Source organism: Hoplias malabaricus, chromosome 15 (genome assembly GCF_029633855.1).
Source record: "Hoplias malabaricus isolate fHopMal1 chromosome 15, fHopMal1.hap1, whole genome shotgun sequence".
Classification (NCBI taxonomy): domain Eukaryota; kingdom Metazoa; phylum Chordata; class Actinopteri; order Characiformes; family Erythrinidae; genus Hoplias; species Hoplias malabaricus.
This window is the reverse complement of record NC_089814.1, coordinates 20,760,083-20,781,426: the sequence shown is the minus strand read 5'-3', so window position 1 is coordinate 20,781,426 and position 21,344 is coordinate 20,760,083. Positions and strand designations below refer to the sequence as shown.

The following is a 21,344-nucleotide window of genomic DNA, read 5'->3' as shown; positions in this document are numbered from 1 at the left end:
TCACTCCTGATTAAATCCCAAGGACAAAATTGACCAGACTTTTACTGGGCTTTCTTTAAAGATATTTTCTTCTTGCAAAAGTAAAAAAGTTCTCATGTTAAAACATGTAGGTTCAAAAGCATGTTAGTGAATTTGGTTCATGAAAACTGTCCACTTGGCCTTGAGACCATACAGGGTGACCTGATTTTACCCCGCTTCACTAAAGAACAGTTTGACCTCTTAGTGTTTACTGGCACACAGAACAGAAAGTGTTATCACAAACCAAAACAAATCACAGTCGCTCGCTCTATTTCGAGTTTTATTTCCCCATCTAACCAGGTGAAATAAAACGTGTGAAAGGTAAGGAATGGAAAATATGGGAATGCCTTATTATTACTACTGCCTTCAGTTGTGTCACAAAGCAGTGTTTTTTTTTTTGGTTTTTGTTTTTTAATAATGGAGATTACTGGTAGCTCTTGAAATCCACAGATGCATGTAAGGCTGGACTATATGGCCAAAATGTATATCATGATATATTTCTTAACTATGGTCGATACTATATGAACAGTATAAAATTCACTGAAAACTTGACACCACCATCAAACATAAACCTATTGGCTTTGTCAATATTAGTATTTTAAAAGTAGTTTTAAACTGACTGTGCTGAACTGACAACAGTGCCCTGTAACAAATGTCAGTGAGATATAGATATATACACACACACACACGCACACTGGATTATTGTTCAGCCCTAGCTTTGCCGGACCGCCATATAACCATTGTCACAGAGGTGTTTCTGACAGAGGTGTTTCTGACATTCCTGACATAACAGGAAAGCCCAAAATACATACCCTCATCATTGGAAGGTCTGGAGAAGCTTTGGGGCTTCATATCAATGTGTTTGTTTACATGTGGTTTTTATTATGTGATTACGTAAAGTTTAAGGAGGCTGCACGTGAAGTTTAAGGAGGCTGTGCGCAGTTATGTAGACTTATATAAACACACTAATCCCACAAAATGTCTCCCCACCACTTCCCTTTACAATATTTCAGGGAAAGACACACACATGAAATAAGACAAATTCAGCAGTCCTCCTCTCTATGTGAGCCGTCCTGCTGAGCTTGTGAACTAACCAGTGCCAAGCAGAGGCTCTAGCTAACGCGCATGGTGTCGCACCAAACACAGCCCCAGAAACACACAGAAACAGAGTGTGTTCCAGTATTATTCCCTATTATTCAGCCATGGTTCACGCTGAAGAACCTTTGGTTCCAGCTGGGAACAAATTTTTCTGGTTCACAAACCAGTAAATGTCGGTGTGAAAGCGCCAAACGGTTCCAAAATTAGTTCACGAACTGGAATGTGAAATATAGCTGAACTCTCAGTTCCTATTCAGGCATGTGCATTTCAACATTAGGAGTCAGTCAGTAAGCGATTTCTACGCCGGCCTGGTAGGTGGTCTGGCAAAAAAATTACAAATAAAAATAAAAAAAAAATGTTGCTAGCAGCAAATTATCACTGGGATACCACTAATTTACTTTAAGTAAGAAGTACTGAGGCGATGCTCCACCATATTTGGATCTTACCTATAGATGCCAAAAAGCCTGTTCTGACTCATAGGCACAACCAATTAAAATCTTGATTTCAGTTTCGTGTGGGACTTGCGTATCCCTAAAATTAACGTAACATTAATCTAAATTCTTTTAAAATTGTCTAGTTTTTTCAACATAAATACAGCCATTTTATTTAATGTCCAATACCAAAAGTGCCTCCTGAATTTTTCCTGTGTTTTAGGTATGGAGAGAGAACTAGAAACTTTTATCAAACTACTTACAAAGACATAATTCCAGATTTCAGTTGGATAAATTTTCCCCATCCCTTTTGTGGTGTGGTGCCACCCTTAAATTAATGTGTGCATGTTACTGTGTTGCACTTTTGCATTTAGCCTCACTCTCTTTCAGATTATTTTCAGCAACTTAGTCTCAGAGGTTCTTATAGATTAATATAAATTCTATTCATATGTTTTAAAATCTAAAAGCATCTTAATTAAATTGTTATGGGTAATTACAGTTACGATTTGACAATAATTCAATATCAATATATATCGCAATACAAAATGTAACTGATATGATTTTTAAACACATTTTCAATATTATAATATCCATTATTTACAATATCTTTTACTGATGGACATTCATTACAGGGCACTCTCATTGGTCCAGCACACTCACTTTAAAATATAGTATAAAGTTAGTAATATTTACAAAGCCAGTATGTTCATGTTTGATGGTGATGTCATGCTTCTTGTTTGTTTTTCAGTGGATTATATATTGTTCACATCGATATTGGAATTATATCTTATCTACCAAAATTAGGAAATATATCGTGATTAATATTTAGCTCATATCGTCCAGCCCTATTTACAGTTCCTTTTCCATCAATTTTGATTTGTAGGAACCTGTCCTAATCGTCATTATTCTAGTGCTAACTTCCACTACTTCAAACCAGCCCCCAGACTAGGCCAACGCACTCAAAGAGATGTTTATTTTTAACTCTTTAACCATTCCGCACATCAGAAGACTGAGCACCGCTGACAGGCCCGGAATGAAGGAGCCATTACCTCTTCACAATAGCAGGAGAGAGGGGACAGAGACAATGGGTAGAGGGGGAGAGGAGGCCACTGAAAGCACAACACTGAAGCACATCTCTATTTAAGAACTCACACAGGACACTAGATTTTGAAGGATGTGCTGCCCGTGTTGACTAGTTTGGTGGAGTAAAATAAAAATGAAAATAAAAACATTACTTTGCATTTAAAGCTACAGACTGATTTGTTCCAGTTATTAGGCTATTCCAGATCTATTACAATTATTCACTGCACAGCTGGATATGTTAAAATTTTATGATGTTTCAAATTATTCACTTACGGTCTAAAGCCAGAGACTGGTTCAAAAGTTCACTGTCTGCAGAAATGCCTCCATCATTTTATTTGATAGTTATTAACACAAAGCTTTCACACTTTGGTCAGCGCTCTCCCAAACAAATTCAAAGCCTCTGTCAAACTCAGCTTGAGTTAGAGCCAAGACAATGGGCTGAAAGGTTGGGGTTCATACTGGACCCCCCAACCCCCTCGACCTGCCCCTCTCCACTCCAACACCCCACTCAGAATACAGCCCTCTGACCTATGAACTCTGACCCCCCTGGCATTGTGGAACTAAAAATAATAAAATCTGTTCCGGCCGACAGTTCTGTGCCGAGTATTTTACGCAGGGCTCTCTTTCTTCGCCTGCTCCATCTCCTCCCTACCATTTAAGTCAAGATTATGCCAAGATTATGTGGGATTCTACTGGCAGATGGTGCTTTTGCACCATGCTTATGGGAGCCAAGAGTTGGCTGGGCTACTTTCCCTCTTCTTAATGAAAGAAAACAAATACTACTGCTTTCAGAAAGCTTTGGGGATTGGGTCCAACAAGAAGGCATATGATAGTCTTAAAATGTGTCAGCTTTCATCTCGGTGTTAATCAATAACACACCAGGCCTCAGGGGCCAGCATTATTATCAAAATGAAGAACCAGGCGGTCTACGGGGTAAAATTATGGAGGGAGCTGAAGCAGTGAGTGTGAAGTTAGCAGGACACGATAAAGCGAGGACGTGGAAGTGCTTTCTGGAGTTTTCACAGTAATTTAGACAATCCGACCGGACCAAACAATGGCGACAAAAAAGCCTCCACATTGTCTACTATGTCTCCGGTCCTTTGTGCCTGTGACAGAAATGACAGTGGTGCGTCCTGTCCTGCCCCGTCCCACAGTCGGAGCAGCTCTCCAGCCATGGTGCCTCGACGTCATCCCACCCCCACCCACTTGTTTTTCTAAACTTTGCCTGTGTGACAGAATTCTTTGCTGATCAATAAAAAAAAAAAAAAAAGCCTACTATGAAGGCCCTGGAAGTCAGCTCCCCCCCACGGCACTGCTCTTTGACCTTATTGAAGGCCTGACTGAGCAAAAACACTGCCCTTCCCATGAGGCCCCTGGAGGCTCCTGTTTCACTCGGGCAATGAAAGGGACTACTGTAAATAATGGGGGCCTGTTTGACCCTGCCTTTGTCCCTGACGAGACCCCTGCGTCCACTCTACTGTAACAGAGCCGACCTCTCACAATGGAGGCTCTCATGGCTTGGAGACCCCCATCCTCCAGTACTAGACCCACCAGGGTAGGGTTTGAAACAACGGTTGTGCCCAGTTACAAGCTCAGAGAAAAGCTTTCCTCCAGCTCACTATGAGAAGGCCTTTTGTCCTACCCACCTTCTCCAACCACCATCTCTTCATCTCTAACGTCAAGGTGTTCTCAGTGATATTAGAGCAACAGCCAACTCCGGCCCTAGCTGTGAGAAGCCAAAGCTGGCATCCTGAGGCCAGCTGGGGCAAATGCTACCGTAACCACAGCCATAGCCTGGTAAGGAACTGCATGTGTGTTGGTGTTTGTGTGTGTATGTGCGTGTGTGAGAGGTCAGAGGCTAAGTGAAATATTTCCCCCTCTGAAGCCTGTGTTAGGATGCAGGAAGCTGAGCCCCAGAGATAAGGCATGACGTGGCGATAAGGACGCAAACACCTGTTAGGGACTCTGGCTCCAATGTGCCAGTGGCGCACACTAGCCCGCAAAGCCTCTGGGGGGAAAATAAACTTTCGTCACTTCAAAGGGATGCCACGGCTAACCCCAAAGACAGAGAATCAATGTGACTTTCCTTCAGTGCGAAGGTCGAACAGAGAGCATGGGGCGTAAAATTGCAGGAGGGAGCTGTGGAGGACGGCGTGTTGGAGAGGAAGAAGAAGAAAGAAAAGTGAGAGAGAGGCTCCTGCCTGAGCACACTATGCTTAATGGTGTACGGCGCCTCCTGACAGCATCATCTGTATCTTCCTGCCACGGACACAAACAGCAGAAATGATGCTGTTTGAGTCATGACATGTCACAGCGGGCCGCACTGGTGATCAGTCCAGTAAATGGAATGGCTTTTGGACTCCAGACAGGGAGCGAGGGAACACAAAAACACTTCAGCCTGAACGGAGGGAGGGAAAGCTCTCCGCCTGTTACACGCCAATAAAAATCAAGCACATTTCAGTGACAGGTCACACACACAAAAAAAATAAAAAATAAAAAAAAGTTCCATCAGGTTCTCAATAAATAAGAGATGCTGTTGTTGCTTGTGCTGATTCATTTTGGATTTAAACAGACGGTCATGAGAATGACAAATGAGAGCCACAAACAATATGGCTGTTTAGGAGCATGGGAAAACAACAGTGGAGGCTATTGGGAGATTAGTAAAATGTTTCGCTTTTACACAATGCTCTTAGTCTGCCGGGTGATAAAGTTGGCCTGACTCTCATGTTGTTGACTGTGCAAAGGCAATTTCCAGAGAGACAGCTCCCTCACTTCAGGCCTAAACGAAGGTATGCGCCTGGTGAAATAATCTCTTGTCTATTGAATTAGAGGCGTTATGAATTCCATAATGTAAGTGGCGAGCCCCGTCCCTCTCCTAGGCGGGCTCTCTTAAGGGCATGCCATCAATCATCCATCCTCTCCTACTGGTAATTACTGCAGGCGTCTCCAGTCAGCAAATACATAAATCAATTATGGTTTTAAGCTTTATTCCACGATTTATCCAACTGATCCCCTTGGATTACAACATGGCTTTAAAACATGCTGCACAGCTTTCTGTGTTTTTTCCTGACTGTGTCCATCTCATATCTCTCAAGCGCCTCCAGCTTCAGATAATAGAGGATAGAAAGAAAAAGAGAGAGCGCACAGGAGAGGGACAGGTTTCCTCGGGCCACGTCTGAACTAACACAACACATATATGCTTTATGAGAAAGAGGGAGAGAGAATCCGACACAGGCCATATCATATCTAAAGCAATGTCAATATTGTAGTCAATAGAAAGGCGGGAATCAAAGGAATTGTTGGGATTATTCTCGTGGGTTCTTCTGCTAAAAGATTACCGCCGGGTGTGTAAGCATGAGGCACAAATGACGTCCTGTAGACATGCACCGTTTGGCCTTTCAAAAGCCAGGCCAGGTTTAACAGATAAACAAGCTCCGGCACTGTCTAGCTCCAATGCTCCTACCTGTGCCGGCTGCTCACAGATCTATTGTGATGGGTATTTTATGGCCCCCTTCTTAGCACGCTTGTATCACTCTATCGGGGGGCCCCTTGCCAATCTCTGGCACCCCATTCAACAGGCAACAAAGGAGCTAATTAGAGCCCCTCTCGGTGGAAGCCCGCGGAAGGTTCTGATTTGATACTTCCAGGGGATTCCGGAGCCCCAGCAGTGCATTCACACAGCCCCCCATGCACGCTTGGCTTGGCCCTTTGCTCTGGACCTTCATTGTGCACGGAGCTCAGCAGCGCATTAGAACCACCGAGGGGGAACCGACACGTCTTCTTTCATGTGGCAAGAGCCAGAAACCAGATGCTAATGGGAAATTGATGGGATTAAAACACTGTACTTGCTGGAAAGAGGAAACTGCTGCTTTATAATAGAGCTCAAATAAATATAATAATAAAAAAAAAAGGGAAAACACTCAGAGATCAAACTCGGCCTAGAACATGAGGATCTCTGTCTGTTTCAGCTGAGCGAGCTTTAGTTCTTTTTTATATGACTTCAAACACTGTACTTAAACGATGTTTAAAATAACCCCAAAATCCCATCCCGTATCTTTCAAATATTACACTCACGCTTATTTCAAAAGGGGCACAAATCTAGGGCACATGAAGGAATTTAGCACATAATTGGGGTGATTAAGAAAGGAGCCAAACTTTGACACTGCTCTGCTTTCTTTCTCTTGTTTTCACTAACGAGGGGCATAGAGGAACAGTAGCCTATCTGAGAACCCTGTGGTGACAAAAGAGAGAGTCCAACTAAAGCCTCTTTAGAAGAGGCTGCCTGATGAGCGGAGAGTCAGAGGCCCCACTGCTGGACCAGAGGCTATTCAGCACCGGCGGCCAGGTGAGGGAGGGTTAGGAGAGCACCAAAGAGACAGGGCCTCTCCTCTTTCACAACACCACACACTCTTATCTCACGCAGCCTTGTGCTCGCTTCATCTACATCGCTATAGCCACTGCTTAAATCTGATTTTAGTTTGTGTGTGTGCGTGCATGCGTGTGCGCGCGTGTGTGTGTGTGGTGGAGCAGAATGGCTTTAGATGTTCGCGGAGGGTTGGTGTGCCACCTGGCACCATACTAGGGTCCCCAGCACTTTGCTGCTGACTGTAATCCCTCCATCTCCAGTTGCAGGCTGAAGATAAGGAGACAGCCAGTGAAAAGCAGCACAGCCAGAGTGAGCCCTGTGCACAACCGTCCTGTCTTTTTTAACAGGGCATGCACATGCGCACACACAAACACACGCACACACACACACACAACGATGCTTATCGCTTTAATAAGATGTGGCTGTGTTGGCTGCCTATCTGAGTTTACTTTTATTTGGTATTCATGTTAGCCTCGCCAACTCTGTCTCCTGTTTTGTAAACATGAGTGGCAAGCTGGTGCCATATCAGTCCTGAGCCACAGATATAAAAGGAGCATAGCCGGCATGAATTGAGAAGTAAAAATAAGCAAATAAATAAATAAAATTATTAAATCACAACACAGAGCCTATCTGCGAATAGAGATGCCACAACAAACTTGTTGCGCTGCCGGAGAGATGTTCTGAGACGAGTCCACAGCTGCAGTCAAGGTGTGCAGTCCAATCCACATGATGTAACCCTGTGTTAAGTCTTTAATCGATACATCTCGCTTCTTGACAGGGAAGACAGAAGCCAGATCTCAGATCAGAGGGGTGCTGGTGTAAATCTTTACAGTTCAACCCAGGCCTTTTAAAGGCTGTCCATAATTGGATGCCTGCCAACTGCTGCTGTATCCGTGTTGCATAAACAAACACTGGCATCTGAAAAAGCGCAGTAGGAAGGGAACCTTTATTAGCCATTAAAACTCCACATCCAGCCAACTGTACGGTCACATCTCGCTTTTGACATGGGTCCAATCTTTCATCATCAGCATTACAGGAAGAAGAGATGTGGGAGCTCCTACATTCATGCTAAATATTCATATTCACACTAAATCACCTGCAGCTATCTAATAAAGTGCCTGGGAGTGCTCCGCGGAAATACATGGGAGATTTCAGGGGGAAAAAAAATTTAATCAAATTCTCTTTAGCCGATCCATTTGCTCCAATACAAGCTTTTAAAAAGACATCTGACTTAAATCAGACACCAGATAATGACTCTTAACATCCCATTAACAAAATAGCACCAACTCATATAATGAGCAATTAAGAGCCTCGGATTATATACATTACCTGGAATCAAAACTGAGAAAAGCTTAAATTAACATCACAAAAGCTTTCAAACAAAGAAAGCCCCACTTCCGTATTTCTTCTCCCATATTCATAATAAATTAATGGAAGGGTCAGATTCATCGGAGGGCACTTTTCTCATTTCCCATGCAGCCCTGCAAAGTCAAAACAGAGTTTCAGCATTAAGACGTTTTAATTGGGCAACCTGACAAAATGATGGGTCCGCTTGTTTGAAGTCTCTCACTTTGGCTTAATTACCATCGCGCTCAATTACCATATTGCGGCGGTGTTAAGGACTGCGCTAACTCAATCCAATCAGCCGGTGAAAGGGACATTTCACAATTTTACACAAAACAGGGCAGATAAATGAACAAACTTCAATGGCACCTTTATGAGCCCTTGGAATTTCAAGAGCTCTTTCCCACTTTGGCTGAGTGACCCGTTTGGCAGAGATTTCTCCGAACGATTGGGAGAAATAAGCAGAAGATACCGAAGTGACAGAATGGAGGAGAGTGTTGACTACAAGAAGCTGCCACAGAGAACGGGTGACCGACCCTGTGGATGAAGTGCATGTATGATGACTGAGCCTTTCTTATGCAATGAGATGTTCGTTTCTGTTACAGTTAACTTACATAGGTCTGAAAAAAAGCACGCACTTGTTGCTGAGAACAGCCCGAGATCTCCTGCGCTATTCAATATACCGCTGGCTTTGAGGGGGTGCTTCTGGGAGTCACAGTTGTTATGGCTGTTGCGTGAGCGTTGGTGGCTTGTGGTAAAGCTCAGCTGCGCTCGTGAGGCACTCACGGAACGTTGCGAGGTGCCTCACTCTCCCTCTCACCTCGCTGCAGCCTGACGCTGGTGTTATCTCACCCCGCGAGCTCCATGGAGCTTATCGGCCCGATCTGCTCTTGGTTTACTGGAGAGGAGAGTGCAGGGTTATCAGTGCCTCTGATATACAAAGATAAGGCCAGCCTTCTGTTTAAACACTGAGGCTAGTGTTGGTGCTAGAGATGCACTGGCTAGCAGCATTCAGTTAACCCTGTTACTGACCTGTCTCACAGAAAACTGTCCACACTGGACCATAGGAGTCACCGTTCAAATATATATATATATATATAAATAAAAATGTAAAAAAAATTATAAAAAATATCATCATCCTCAAAGCTTTCAATCTTCACCTTCATATGGGATGAGCTGGAGGATAGACATTAGGTAAAGACAGACCTAAGGTGACCTCTTTGTCTGGAGGAACGTGTACGGAATACAAAGCGCAGCCCTTTTTCTTGTGCATGCGTTTTCACCTGAATTATTGCTGCTCTGTGCAAGCTGATTACTTTCTTATCGGCAGGTTACTAAAATATTTCTGTAATCCTGTCTCCCAAAAGTCGTAGGACCACGAATCCCCTCCTTCCTTAGCAAAACAAATCAGTGCTGGTCAAATATGCCTCTGGTTAAGAGGGGAAAAAAATAACAATGAAAGAAAAAAAAAAGCTGCTATGCTGTTGAGAGCAAGCTTTGATTTAGCCCCTGTAGGAAACCGTGGGTGAGTGCAAAACAAACAAACCCTTTCATTTAGGTATCCCACAGTCATATATCTCTCCAATACCTCCGCAAAACTCCCGAGGTCCACTTCAAGGGGTAGCCTCCTCGCCCCTCCCCTCCGTTTCCGAATCAATACACATCTCGTCCTGCCGTCCGCAGCTTTATGACATAACCCAGGGCGGTGCAGGATGAATGGACTGAGCCAAATTCACGCAGGAAGCGAGCACTTATTGACGCGTCCTCTGCTACATGTAAATACGCAGACGCACGCCCGGTCCCGTGCCATGTCTGGAAACCATTACAGCCAATTTACTTGACCCGTTTGCACCAAACGACCTTTCAGACCGAAATATTCCTCACATTTGGAACTGGAGATGGCGGGGGACCCTGGCACAAGGCGCTGGGAAATAATCTGTAATTACTCACAAGACCCGTCTCCCTGTGTGCCGCAAGCTGTCAGGAGTACAAGCCTCTAAAGAGCCTTTAGAAAAACACAAACACGGCCATCTCTGTCACACAACAAAACAAGCGCCCGGCTTCAAAAATAAAGCGCATTACGATCAGTGTCTTCGCTTGATATCGCTGGCGAGAAACAAGACAGAGAGAGGGGCAATTAAAAAAAGCCGTCTGATTAGTTGTGAAGACTAACAGTCGTGGCTCTTGTAATACATTCTTCCCTTTGATGATTTAAAAAAAAACAGTTAGGGTTGCCAGTACATGAAGCCACAACAATGACAAAATAAATATTAAACCAGGAGATGGAAAAAAACAAAATAATAAAACAACTCCACAAGCCAGGCCTTGGTTTTATGGACGGTGATAAGACGTTATAAAATAGTGGCATTAAACTTGACAGCAATATGTGGCAGTAATGCATTACCAAATCACCATGAGTCTCCTTTTCTCAACGCACACCGTGACATGCTTTTACCAAGCACTTTGGCTCAGTGATTCATGATGAATCAGAGTACAGACAACTTTTAAATTACAAGATCGTGTCAACTTCTCCCCTTTCAGCATAAACAAGCTTAAATATCACAGAGAGTGAGAAAACTACAAGCTGCTATTTATCTCGCCAATTAGGAGGCATTTATTAAGGTCATCTTGACCCGCTCCCAGACACGTCAATATTTGTAAGAGGCCTGAAACTTGAATCTCGGGCTGAACTTTAACCATCCTGCATTCCAGCAGATTAGGAGCAATGTCAAAATAGCCGTGACTAGAATCAACTGACACAATCAAGGAAACCACTGAAACTAAGAAATACAGAAACAGAAAAAATGCCATCCAGTCAGCAAGTGGCAGCGGGACAAACGCTTGGGTAAGCAGATAATAAGGTAAAGTGGCTTTTAAAAAAGACCATGGAATTTTATTTAAAGCTTCATATCTATTGTTCAGCAATAAAAATCTGTGAAAGGAAAAAAACCAAGTACTGTGAGCAACTAGTGCTTCAAAGTTCTGAATGTGAGGCTCTGTATTATCACCCTGTCTAAGCATAACCCCAACCTTTTTGGGGTGGTTTACACAGTCCTAGTCCTGGATTACACAGCATTTCTAAAATAGTTATTTCCCACCGAAATGAGGACACAGCCTTGGACTAGGCTTAATCCCTGTCTGGGAAACCACCTTCATTTTTATTATCATTTTCCATCATTTAAAAAATGCCATCCTTCATTATGCACATGCATTTGCTTATGAATGGACAAATGAAAATGACAAAGCATAGCAATACAATCCCATTAAAATAGCAGATAAGGACATCTTTTCTTCGGCTATAAAGTTACCATCCTGGAGCTAGAGTAGTTAAAACAGTGATAATAAACAGGCCAGTATGAATCAGAACGTATTGTGGCTAGGTGTAAAAATGCGGCGAGGGCTTCAAAAGCCTGGTGTGTCTGTAGTAGATTTCCTCGCTGTGCTCCTGCCCGCTGTAACACCCCCTGCAGCTACGCTGACGAGAAGCAGAGGCCAGAGCAGTGGCCAAAAGGTTACGCGGTGGAGGTCGGCCCAGGTCCTGCACACGGCCCTCATTTCCTGGGCTGGACAGTCTGGCCTTCTCATAAAGCTAATAAGGTCCTCCTTGTGCCGGGTGGCTGGGGCCCAGACGGGCCTGCCCATCACTGGCCACACCATGGGGGTCAGGGGGTGGATGCAGAGGCTGCTTCCCATTAGCCAGCCCCCTCCCCAGGTGCGGCTAATGGGCCCAACCAGCGCCTCTCCAGGACCACTCAGCAGCCACCAGAGCAAGCCTGGAAATGATCAGCAAGCCCAGGGCCTGCACGCCGCCACCAAACACAACCACCACCACACACACAACCACAAAGAGAGCAAACAGCACAGAAACCACTTCTGACCACTTTTATTCACTCAACACTTGTTGAATAGCTCCACATGTATCTGCTGTGAATGTATTTTTCTCTGTAATCATTTCTTTGCTTCATTTGAAAACATGATGATGTCACAATACAGGGACCAATAGGAAGGTCCTAACTAGACTTAAATACAATATATTACAAATAACTTAATTTATTCATTATTTAAACATATTTTTGCCTTCTGTGAGGTTACCGTTTTAAAATGCATTTATTCATCCATCTATCCATTTATTTGGGCAGAGACTAAATACGAGTAAAGCCAACAAATGAACCATGAATTAAACGCTTCAAAACTGCACCAATACATTACAAGAGAATTTCAGTGCTTTATAAAATAAAAAATTAAAAAATCAACATAATTCAAAAATAACTGTTCAGGATGTAAAAAAAAATACTAATTCAGGACGACTGTTTACATACATAACTCATGTATTATATACAGTACAATGGTTCAGACAAGTACTAGACTTCCAAAGCATTTGGTGCCACTAAAAATCCCCTCACAGAAAGTTTGAACAGGAATCTGTCACTTCATGTTGAGCAAAGATTGTAACCAAAATGTGATTTCATTAAATGTACATTTATGAAAGGTAAACACAAGTATGGCAAAAATGATATTAGTAGCAATAATATCTTTATGATCCACCACTTCTTTATCTACAATTATCTACTTTACTTACTTGAGGAAGCTTCACTGAACAGTAAATAAAGTGGCTGGTGTATATCTACACGGTAGGCATTACCTCTTAGTTCCGATAAGTGCCACTGTAAACAAATCCACAGTGCTCCATTTTACATCAAACCATTCTCGCCGACTTTGCTAACATCTCAACAATTTAATTATGCAACAAATATATAATTCATCCACCCTTCCTTAGATTTTTAAATGAGTTTTGAAAATGATATGCAATTAAATGAGACACTACATTCAAACATATCTAAAATTTTTAATACACTCAAGATACTCAAACGGCATAGATTCATATTCAAACAATTTTTCAGAGTTTTATCCAGACAACAGTTAACTCTCTTTTATGAAGAAATAGCTTTGAGAACTCGCTATATTTTTGTCTTATCCTAGATTAAAGCATGAAATATAACCGCCCAATGTAATTGACCTTATTTTTTCGGTCCTTGGCTAAATGATAATGGCATTAATGTTTGCAGCACAGCAATTTCCCCCCGCTAAATAGGATTCTACACTTTGCATAGAAGAAAGATATACACGGCTAAATCAGTAATGCATTCCTTTCTATCTTCATCCATCACAGCACAGAGTAAAGGAAACTGACATCCAATGTATAGATAAACAAGCAATCACCGGCTATCGCTCTGAATCAACTTCATTTACCTCAAACCTTAGTTCTTTAATCAAGACATTTCTGAAAACCTCATTTTTTCTTCTCTTTACTGAATAACAAAAACTAAACAAGTCGAGCTACTGCATACACCTTTCACTTGAGTAAAATAAGGTGCCAAATTTAGGACTTTTCAACTGAAAAAATGCCTCTAAGCCAGGCCACTCAACACACACTGAAACCCACTCAAAACAAAGTTACGAACAAAGAATCCAGCCCGCAACACAACAGCAACACAACAACAGCTCACAGGATGTGAAACTTTCAGTTTAGAGGTGATCAATTGAGGTTCCGGAGATCTACTCCCCTCTACAGTTTCCTAACATCTTTTCCCGTTTAGTTATTTGAACACAGTCTTCTCTTCCTATGTTTTTATGCAGACTGAAGTACTATCAGTGACCTGTTTGAAAGATTTATATTCCCTAAATCTAAATAACTCCTCCGTATGACTGTAGTCTGTCATGAATGACTTTTTATAAAGCTGCTAGCTCCATATAAATGTACAAAGAGAGTTTATAACCTGTGGCAAGTTTAGTTGCCAACGGCTTAAATAGGCTTTCATGAGCATCTTTATATGTGAGGGTAAGCTACTCATGAGTTAAAACTCACATCATGCTGCAAGCATTAAAGCACACGCTTAAAACGTATAACTACAGTTACTAGACTTTCACAGCTACCTCATGGTATTTCACTTTCTACTTCGCATTCCTGTCACAATATTACGATCTTTATATATCTATGCTTTCATTTTAAACTGTTAATCATTTTTTTAGGGGGTAACTGACTTCTGTTACATTTATGTTCTATCCACACATCAACATAAATACTACATTCTCAGAGAGGTATAATAAACTGTCACAGAGGTGGACTTCTACCCTCTAAGATTCATTTTCAATACTCTTAAGTTTAGGAATATAATGGTACCATATTCCACAGCATTCAAGTTACACATATTTCATACACTTTCCAACTGAAGACAGTGGGCCTTCATGTTATATATTCTCAGTAAAAAAGGTGCTGTAATCAAATTTTAATCAGAAACGCTTCATAAAATTCTGAGGATTTTTCCTCACCATTTGCTGCTCTCCAGTCTGTTTGTGCCAAAGGCAGTGAAAAGGCATCTGGAGGTTTTTTAAACAATGGAGAGAACTCCAAATGTTGATAAGCACACACCACGATGAGGATATTGCTCTATTCCTGCTCCATAGGTGCAGGTAATATCCACTTAAGGTGGAAATGTTTCCAAACTTGAGAGACGGCTAACGCCATTACTGCAAAGTGCTAACAAAACTAAACAATTCGAGCTTCTGTGGTAATTCAAACAGTGAATAAAAACTTACAGATAAGTTCAACTTTAGCCACATACAAACAACAGTTGTTTTTTTTTTTTTTCAAAAATACGGTTCCACGTTAAAAGAAGCAGTGCTTTTGAATGTAAACAAATCAGAGAGAACAGCATTTCCCCACAATCGTAAATATTTCCTATCAAGCAAATTTCTGGGGGAACATGGTTTGCATGGTCCATAAAACACCTACTCAAATCTTAATTTCTATCAACATAGTGGCAGGGGCTTCAGAACAACCCTCTCAGACAGGGCTGAGGTGGTAGACCTCTGGAACAGGACTTTGGCACCAGAAGCTGAACAAAGCAACCACTCACCTGTGCTGCTCCACAGCCTCGTTGTCGGGCAGTTCGGCTCCACACACGTTGCATCTCTCGCTCTGGCTGCCACCGCGCCCCTCTGGCTTTATGCTGGCTGCCAGCTCACCCAGCTTGCTGAAGAACTCCCTCTGGATGAAGCTCTGTGGCAGCAGGCCACCGTAAGCGCTGAAGTCCATGGACATGGGCAGAGCCGGAGTCATGTGCAAGGACGAGGCCATGGAGGAGGGCATGGTCAGCACAGCCTCGTTCTTGTGGTTGGTGGGCATGCCATAAAGAGAGGCCAGGTGCTTCTCAGTCACCCCTGCTACGGCCTCCAGCCCCATGTGGCCCATCTCAGCCTGCGGGTCCGCACCCCCATCCACTCGGACGTAGTGCAGCTCTCGGGCGCTGGTGATCACGCTGCTCCGAGTGGGGGTCCCAGGCCCGTCCCGGTTCCTGTCAGCCTCTCCATTACTGGAGCCTCCAGACTCTGCTGCTCTGGAGCTCTCAGGGTCACCGCCCTCGTCCACCTGCATCATCTCCGTCTTGATCTCGGCCGTGGCAGGGTGGGAGTTTCCAGGTAGGTCATCTCCGCCCACGCCATGCTGCAAGGCTGCATCGTATGATGTTTGTTAGATGGCATCAAACGTTAATCAATCTCAAATGTTCTGAGGATATTCTGTTAAATGCTTCGTTACTGTCCAATTAAACATGTGTCTACAAAATAGTAGCTTTACAGCAGAAGGAATAGACCTTCTTGAATTTCAATGGAAGTCAATGTAAAAAGATTTAATTTTTAGTCAATCTGGAGCATTTCTATTGGTCCATTCATTATGAAACTTTCACACTATGTGAAAGACGTCCACAAAAATGGAAATACATGTTTTGATTGGACAGTGATGATGTTACCAGTATCAGATTTCCAGATGAGTGCATCCCTAACATTCAACACACTATATTTTGTTATTTTTCTTACCATGTGGCATGCCACTCTGCAGGAGGGACTGGCCGATGCTCATCAGACTGTCCACAGCTGCTTTGGTCGGGCTCATGGTGGACAGGCCAAAAGAGGTGGAGACGGAGGGGCTCTGGTCCACCATGCCGGACAGCGCCAAGGCCTGCTGGGTGGCGGACGCGTAGCCGCTCTCGTCCATGGAATGTTTCTTGATGCTCCTCCCGTGCCTCCCCTTGCGCTCCTCGTCCTCCTCTGTGCCGCCACCGCCCCCGTCATTCATGCTGACCTCTGTGTCGTTCTCATCCGAGGACTGGATGGTCTCCAGGATCTTCAGGCATTGCTCCTCCAGGTACTCGATCTCCAGGATCTCTGCTGCATACAGCAGGTCGTCCAGGTCTTCCACTTTGGCCTGGAGCGTGGCAGTGTAGGCGTACTCGAGGATCTGCTGGAAGGTCTTTGGTGAGAGAAAGTCAAGGGTGTAATGCTGGCTGTTGCGGTGGAACAGGATCTCAAACATCTTGCTGGTGCAGGCCAACACTGTCCGGTGAGCGTGGAACTCCTGGCTGTCCACCATGATGACCACATCACAGAGCGTGCCAGCCAGCCGCATCTGATTGGCCTTGTGCAGCAGAGCTGTGGGGTGGTTGGGGTTCTGGAGCTGTATCATACCCATTTTAGTCAGATCCATAACGTCTCCGAAAACCCGCCAGGTCGACTCATGAGTCTCTCTTTCCACTCAGCAGTCTGTTCAGTTATCTTTGTAAACAAGATAAGGTCAGTCTAGAGAGAAAGAGAGAGAGAGAGAAAAAGAGAGAGAGAGAGAGATATGAAACATGAGGAACCTGGGTAAATATACAAAACCAAGAATGTGTATTAGATGCTCTTCATTGATCAAAATTACAGTGAAGCCGACACTTTTGTAATCTAAGCGGTGACTTAATCTCTTTACTTACAGGGGTGTCGCAGTTAACAAGACCTGCTGAATTCAAATACAAAATCCAATAACAGGGCCCATAGCATTCAGTCAATGAGACGAGACAACGGTGGGATTTTCGCACTGTTAGAAAAACAGCGGCCAAACCTCACACCACCTGAGCAAAACGAGAGACTGTAAATTGCCGTCCAAAATGACATGTTTGCAAACACAGAGCCCAAATCCCCAGCTAGGTCTATCAAAATGTTCAAATGACAAGTGGCCCAGACAAGAGGCGTGGAAATTTAGCACCGGTGCTGGGGAAAACCCTGCCTGTAATCATGCCTTTGTTTCGGTGTGTTCGAGCTTGCCTCACAAAGCCCATCAACAGCCTCCTGAAATGAAATGGCATCTTATTCAGTATTCTCATCACAGAGTGGGATAGCGAGCGGAGCATGGAGGGTGAGGCAAGCTGTTGCCAGGAACAGTTGGAACAGAGGATGTCACAAAAGCTCAGAGCCTGTGCGGCAAACAACATGCCCACCTAAAGCTGCTTTTTAAAACCGCTACACAAGACGCCATTTCGAGATTGCACACACTGCTAATAAAGATGCTTTTGGGTTTTTTTTCAAAAAGGATATCAATACTCTGTCTTAAACTATGGATGAAGGGAGATCATATTTGATGTTCCAGGCCCACTTGAGCTGAAATAAATACAGGATGGTGATATACGTTATTATATTAATTGTATCATATTAATTCATCAGGATAATATACTCACACAGTGTAAAAACAATGAGATTTCTCTGAAAATAATGGACCAAGTGAATGCAATATTTCTCAGAGCCCATGTGCAGAGCATTTCAGCCCCTTCACTCTCAGGGAAAACATGGCATTAGGACACACATTAAAGCCCTGATCATTGCCTACACGTTAAACTAATAAGGATGAAAGCTGCAGCCAAACAGACAAACATTACTAATAAAATGCAAACACATAAGTAAACAATAATAATATGAACAATAATAAATACAACGCCTTAATACTTTTCACTGCGTAACAGCAACGTCTGCCATCCGCACACCTTAATGCGAAGGAAGAGAGTCTCCGTGCTGTTTTTATACGAGCCCTGAGAGAGCTCCGTGCCCGGGAGCACACACCGCGCTGTGCGTAAGGAGCTTGCCCGTGCGTAACGCTCCAGAAACCGTTCAGGATTCAGCAGACTGGAGCCCAGACGGGCAGCGCGCCTCCGCTGAGATGCATGGAGAAGTGCGTCGATCAGACGTGATCAGCAACAGGGCGACGCGACTCGAAGTGTGTGTGCAGCCGTGCACCGGAGACTCAAAGCATGCCGCGCGCAACGGAGGCAAATAACACACAGAAGCATCAGCAACAAACCGAAATATGACAAACTGGGAAAAAAGACTACAACCGGTGCATGCGGGAAACACGTGCACGCGCCTGCTGCTAGTAATGAAAGAGAGAAAGGTGCAGCCTGATCAATAGCTGCATGACCGAGACTGGCTGAACACGTGAACGCGCTTAAGGGGAAGAGCAGCAAGTGGCCCTAGTTAAGCAGCGATTCATCATCACCAGCCATTACACAGTTACAGAGACGTGCAGCGGTCCCCGACCACAGCAGCTCTACATGTTTACATCTGGGGGCTACTCCACACTTCAAAACACTAGCCTCCCTCCTGAGGAAACAAGCGGCCTATTGCACAAAGCAGGGTTTCTCCCATTAACCAGAGAACTTAAGCCTCGAGAGTCCAATAGGAAAACAGCTGAAGGACATTCTTGGACAATCCTCAACTCTGGGTTAAAGCTACCCGGCTAACTCAGGAATCCCGCGGGGTTCATTCAGAAGCGGCATTGGTTTGGTTTGGTGAGCAGGAGAAGACACGGTGAAGTGAGTGGAACTGTGATTAATTAACGTTAAACACCAGCGTGTCATTGACTGAAAACACACACGGCTCAGACCCAGCGGCGGAGCAACAGTTTGGAGGCGGGGAGCGAGTTAAAAACCTACAAGCTTTAAACACTACGACCAGCTGCTCAGCTCAAGACTTTGAAACGCTGCTTCATTCACAGTTTACATGTGTCTGCTTGTTTCCTCGTTTAGGAACTGTTTGAAGTTAGCGTGGTTTACCGTGAACCTGTAAAGCACGTCCCACTCGCTCGAGCACCCGCTTACGTCAACACAACATCCCTGCATGTGGCCCGGTGCAGGCAGACCGGAGCCCGGAGGAGCTCCAGCAGGTGCGCGCTCGCTTTCACACACACACACACACACACACACACACACACACACACACTTCACGCCCTCTCACCTTCGGTCAAAACAGAGCAAACATAACACACTACAACACGCTTCTCCTTTAATCCCCGCCGCACCGCGCGAGTCCAGCGTTTACTAAAGAAAAAAAAGTGCGTCTCTTTGGTACTTTGCCTGTGCGCGTGCATGTTTGTGCCCGTGTGTTTATGCTGCGGTCCCGCGTGCACTCACCTGTCTGTCCGCGCGGGTGTGTTTTCTCCGCTCTCCCCGTGCGCGCGTGCTGACCGGCTCTAGATCATAGTGAGTGAGGCAGCAGGGCGCGCGCCGCGCTCTCGCGCTCTAAACTCCGCCGCCGCCTCAGCGAATCAACGCCGTGGTGACGTCAGCGCGCGCGCTCGGGCCAGGGAGCCGCGAGCAGCTGCGAGAGCGCGACACCTAGAGGGCCTGCTGGGTAACTGCTTAGCAACTAGAGGATGAGAAAACCTTTTAATAATAATAACAACATCGATTTAACCGATTATACCACTACTGTTACTGGAATTATATAATAATTGATTTGATAGAAGATACTAACATACAAATAGAAAATATATAACGATAATAATAATATTGTTGGAGATAATTTGGCAATGATGTTGATACAAGTTTAATGGAATTAATAATAACAATATGATTATAGTGAGAAGGTAAATATTCAACAGTTATATTACGAATACAAAAATCTGTTGACATTTCATATACTAGTGTAATTACTCACAACAACAACAATAATAATAATAATAATAATAATACACCTTGTTGTTGTTTTTAACAGTAGTAGGGATATTTCACTGCCCAGGGTGGTGTTCCCCGAAGCAGGATTTATGAGTTAGCTACAATTTAAGCCGATAGTTAAGGGCTGTCTAATAGGAATGTGCTTCTGCTCTTTTCCTATTGGACACTTTTAACTTGAGGCTTAAGCTATCTGGCTAAACTGAGAAATCCTGCTTTATGGAACCTCCCCCAGGATTTCAGAGTTGGCCAGTCTACTAACACTAAGGTCAAAGTTGATAGTTGAAGAAAAGGAATGTCCATTTTCTCTTTTTCGTGTTGGACAGATCTGTCTTTGCGCTGAAGTTGAACAGTTTTATATTATATCATTTAACATTGTTTAACAGTTGCTAACAAGCTGCAGCATGGTCAACTGAGAAATGTGCTGCACTTCTTTTCTCGTCCGTTGGCCATGATGCAGCTTGTAAGTAGCTTCAGATGTGGAATGAAACAATTTTGTTTTTCCAGACACACAACATGCCCCATAAAGCAGCAATGGGTGCACTATGTTTCCCACCTGTTACATATCTGCGCCCTCCCACAATTCTTCACAGCTATTTGTACTCAGTGGCTTCTTCCCTGACAGGTCCAAAAAACGAAAGCGAATGACTCTCTGTGTAGAGCCTTGGTAAAGTTTCCCATTGGTAGAAGAGGAGATCACACAGTGCACCGTCAACTTTGAGCTGCATGCTCTGCTGGCTTAGCCAGGGATAAAGAAAAAGGCACTGCCATAATCTCCACTTAATCCCCATTTTACCAGGGAAGAGCAAGATGAGAGCGAAATTATAATACTGTACTATTATCATCAGAATTACAAGGCAGGGGCCACAGGAGAAAGCAGTGGAATTTTAGCTGAGCATATGCACCACTGCACCAGTCACTGCTGTACAGTCTAAAGCCGCACTAGTAATGTACATCCTTTAAAAGAAAGGTGCCCAAAATAGATCATTTGAAACAAAAGCAGTTTAGCTTCCCTAAAGAACTTTTAAATAAATATTTTACCAGTTTAAAGAACCTCCATATAATGTAATTTATCTATGCTCACTGAGATTTTCATGGAGTAGAGAGGTATGAATCTCCCCAACACAGAACTGGAATGATTGAGCACTGCTGTTCAATACCTAAGACATGAGAATAACACACTATATTTCT

At 43.8% G+C, this 21,344-nt stretch overlaps 1 protein-coding gene across 1 annotated transcript in view; it reads right to left on the bottom strand.

Moving 5' to 3' along the window:
* zbtb16a (zinc finger and BTB domain containing 16a) overlaps positions 1-19,726 on the bottom strand; it is a 115,440-nt gene extending 95,714 nt beyond the window's left edge. The window contains exons 1-3 of the mRNA XM_066646566.1: positions 19,614-19,726; positions 16,216-16,974; positions 15,258-15,852 (exon numbers count right to left, since the gene is read on the bottom strand). Coding sequence (XP_066502663.1) covers positions 15,258-15,852; positions 16,216-16,882 — 1,262 coding nt within the window. The 5' untranslated portion in view covers positions 16,883-16,974; positions 19,614-19,726. The remainder of the gene's footprint in view (positions 1-15,257; positions 15,853-16,215; positions 16,975-19,613) is intronic.
* Positions 19,727-21,344: the final 1,618 nt, after the last annotated feature.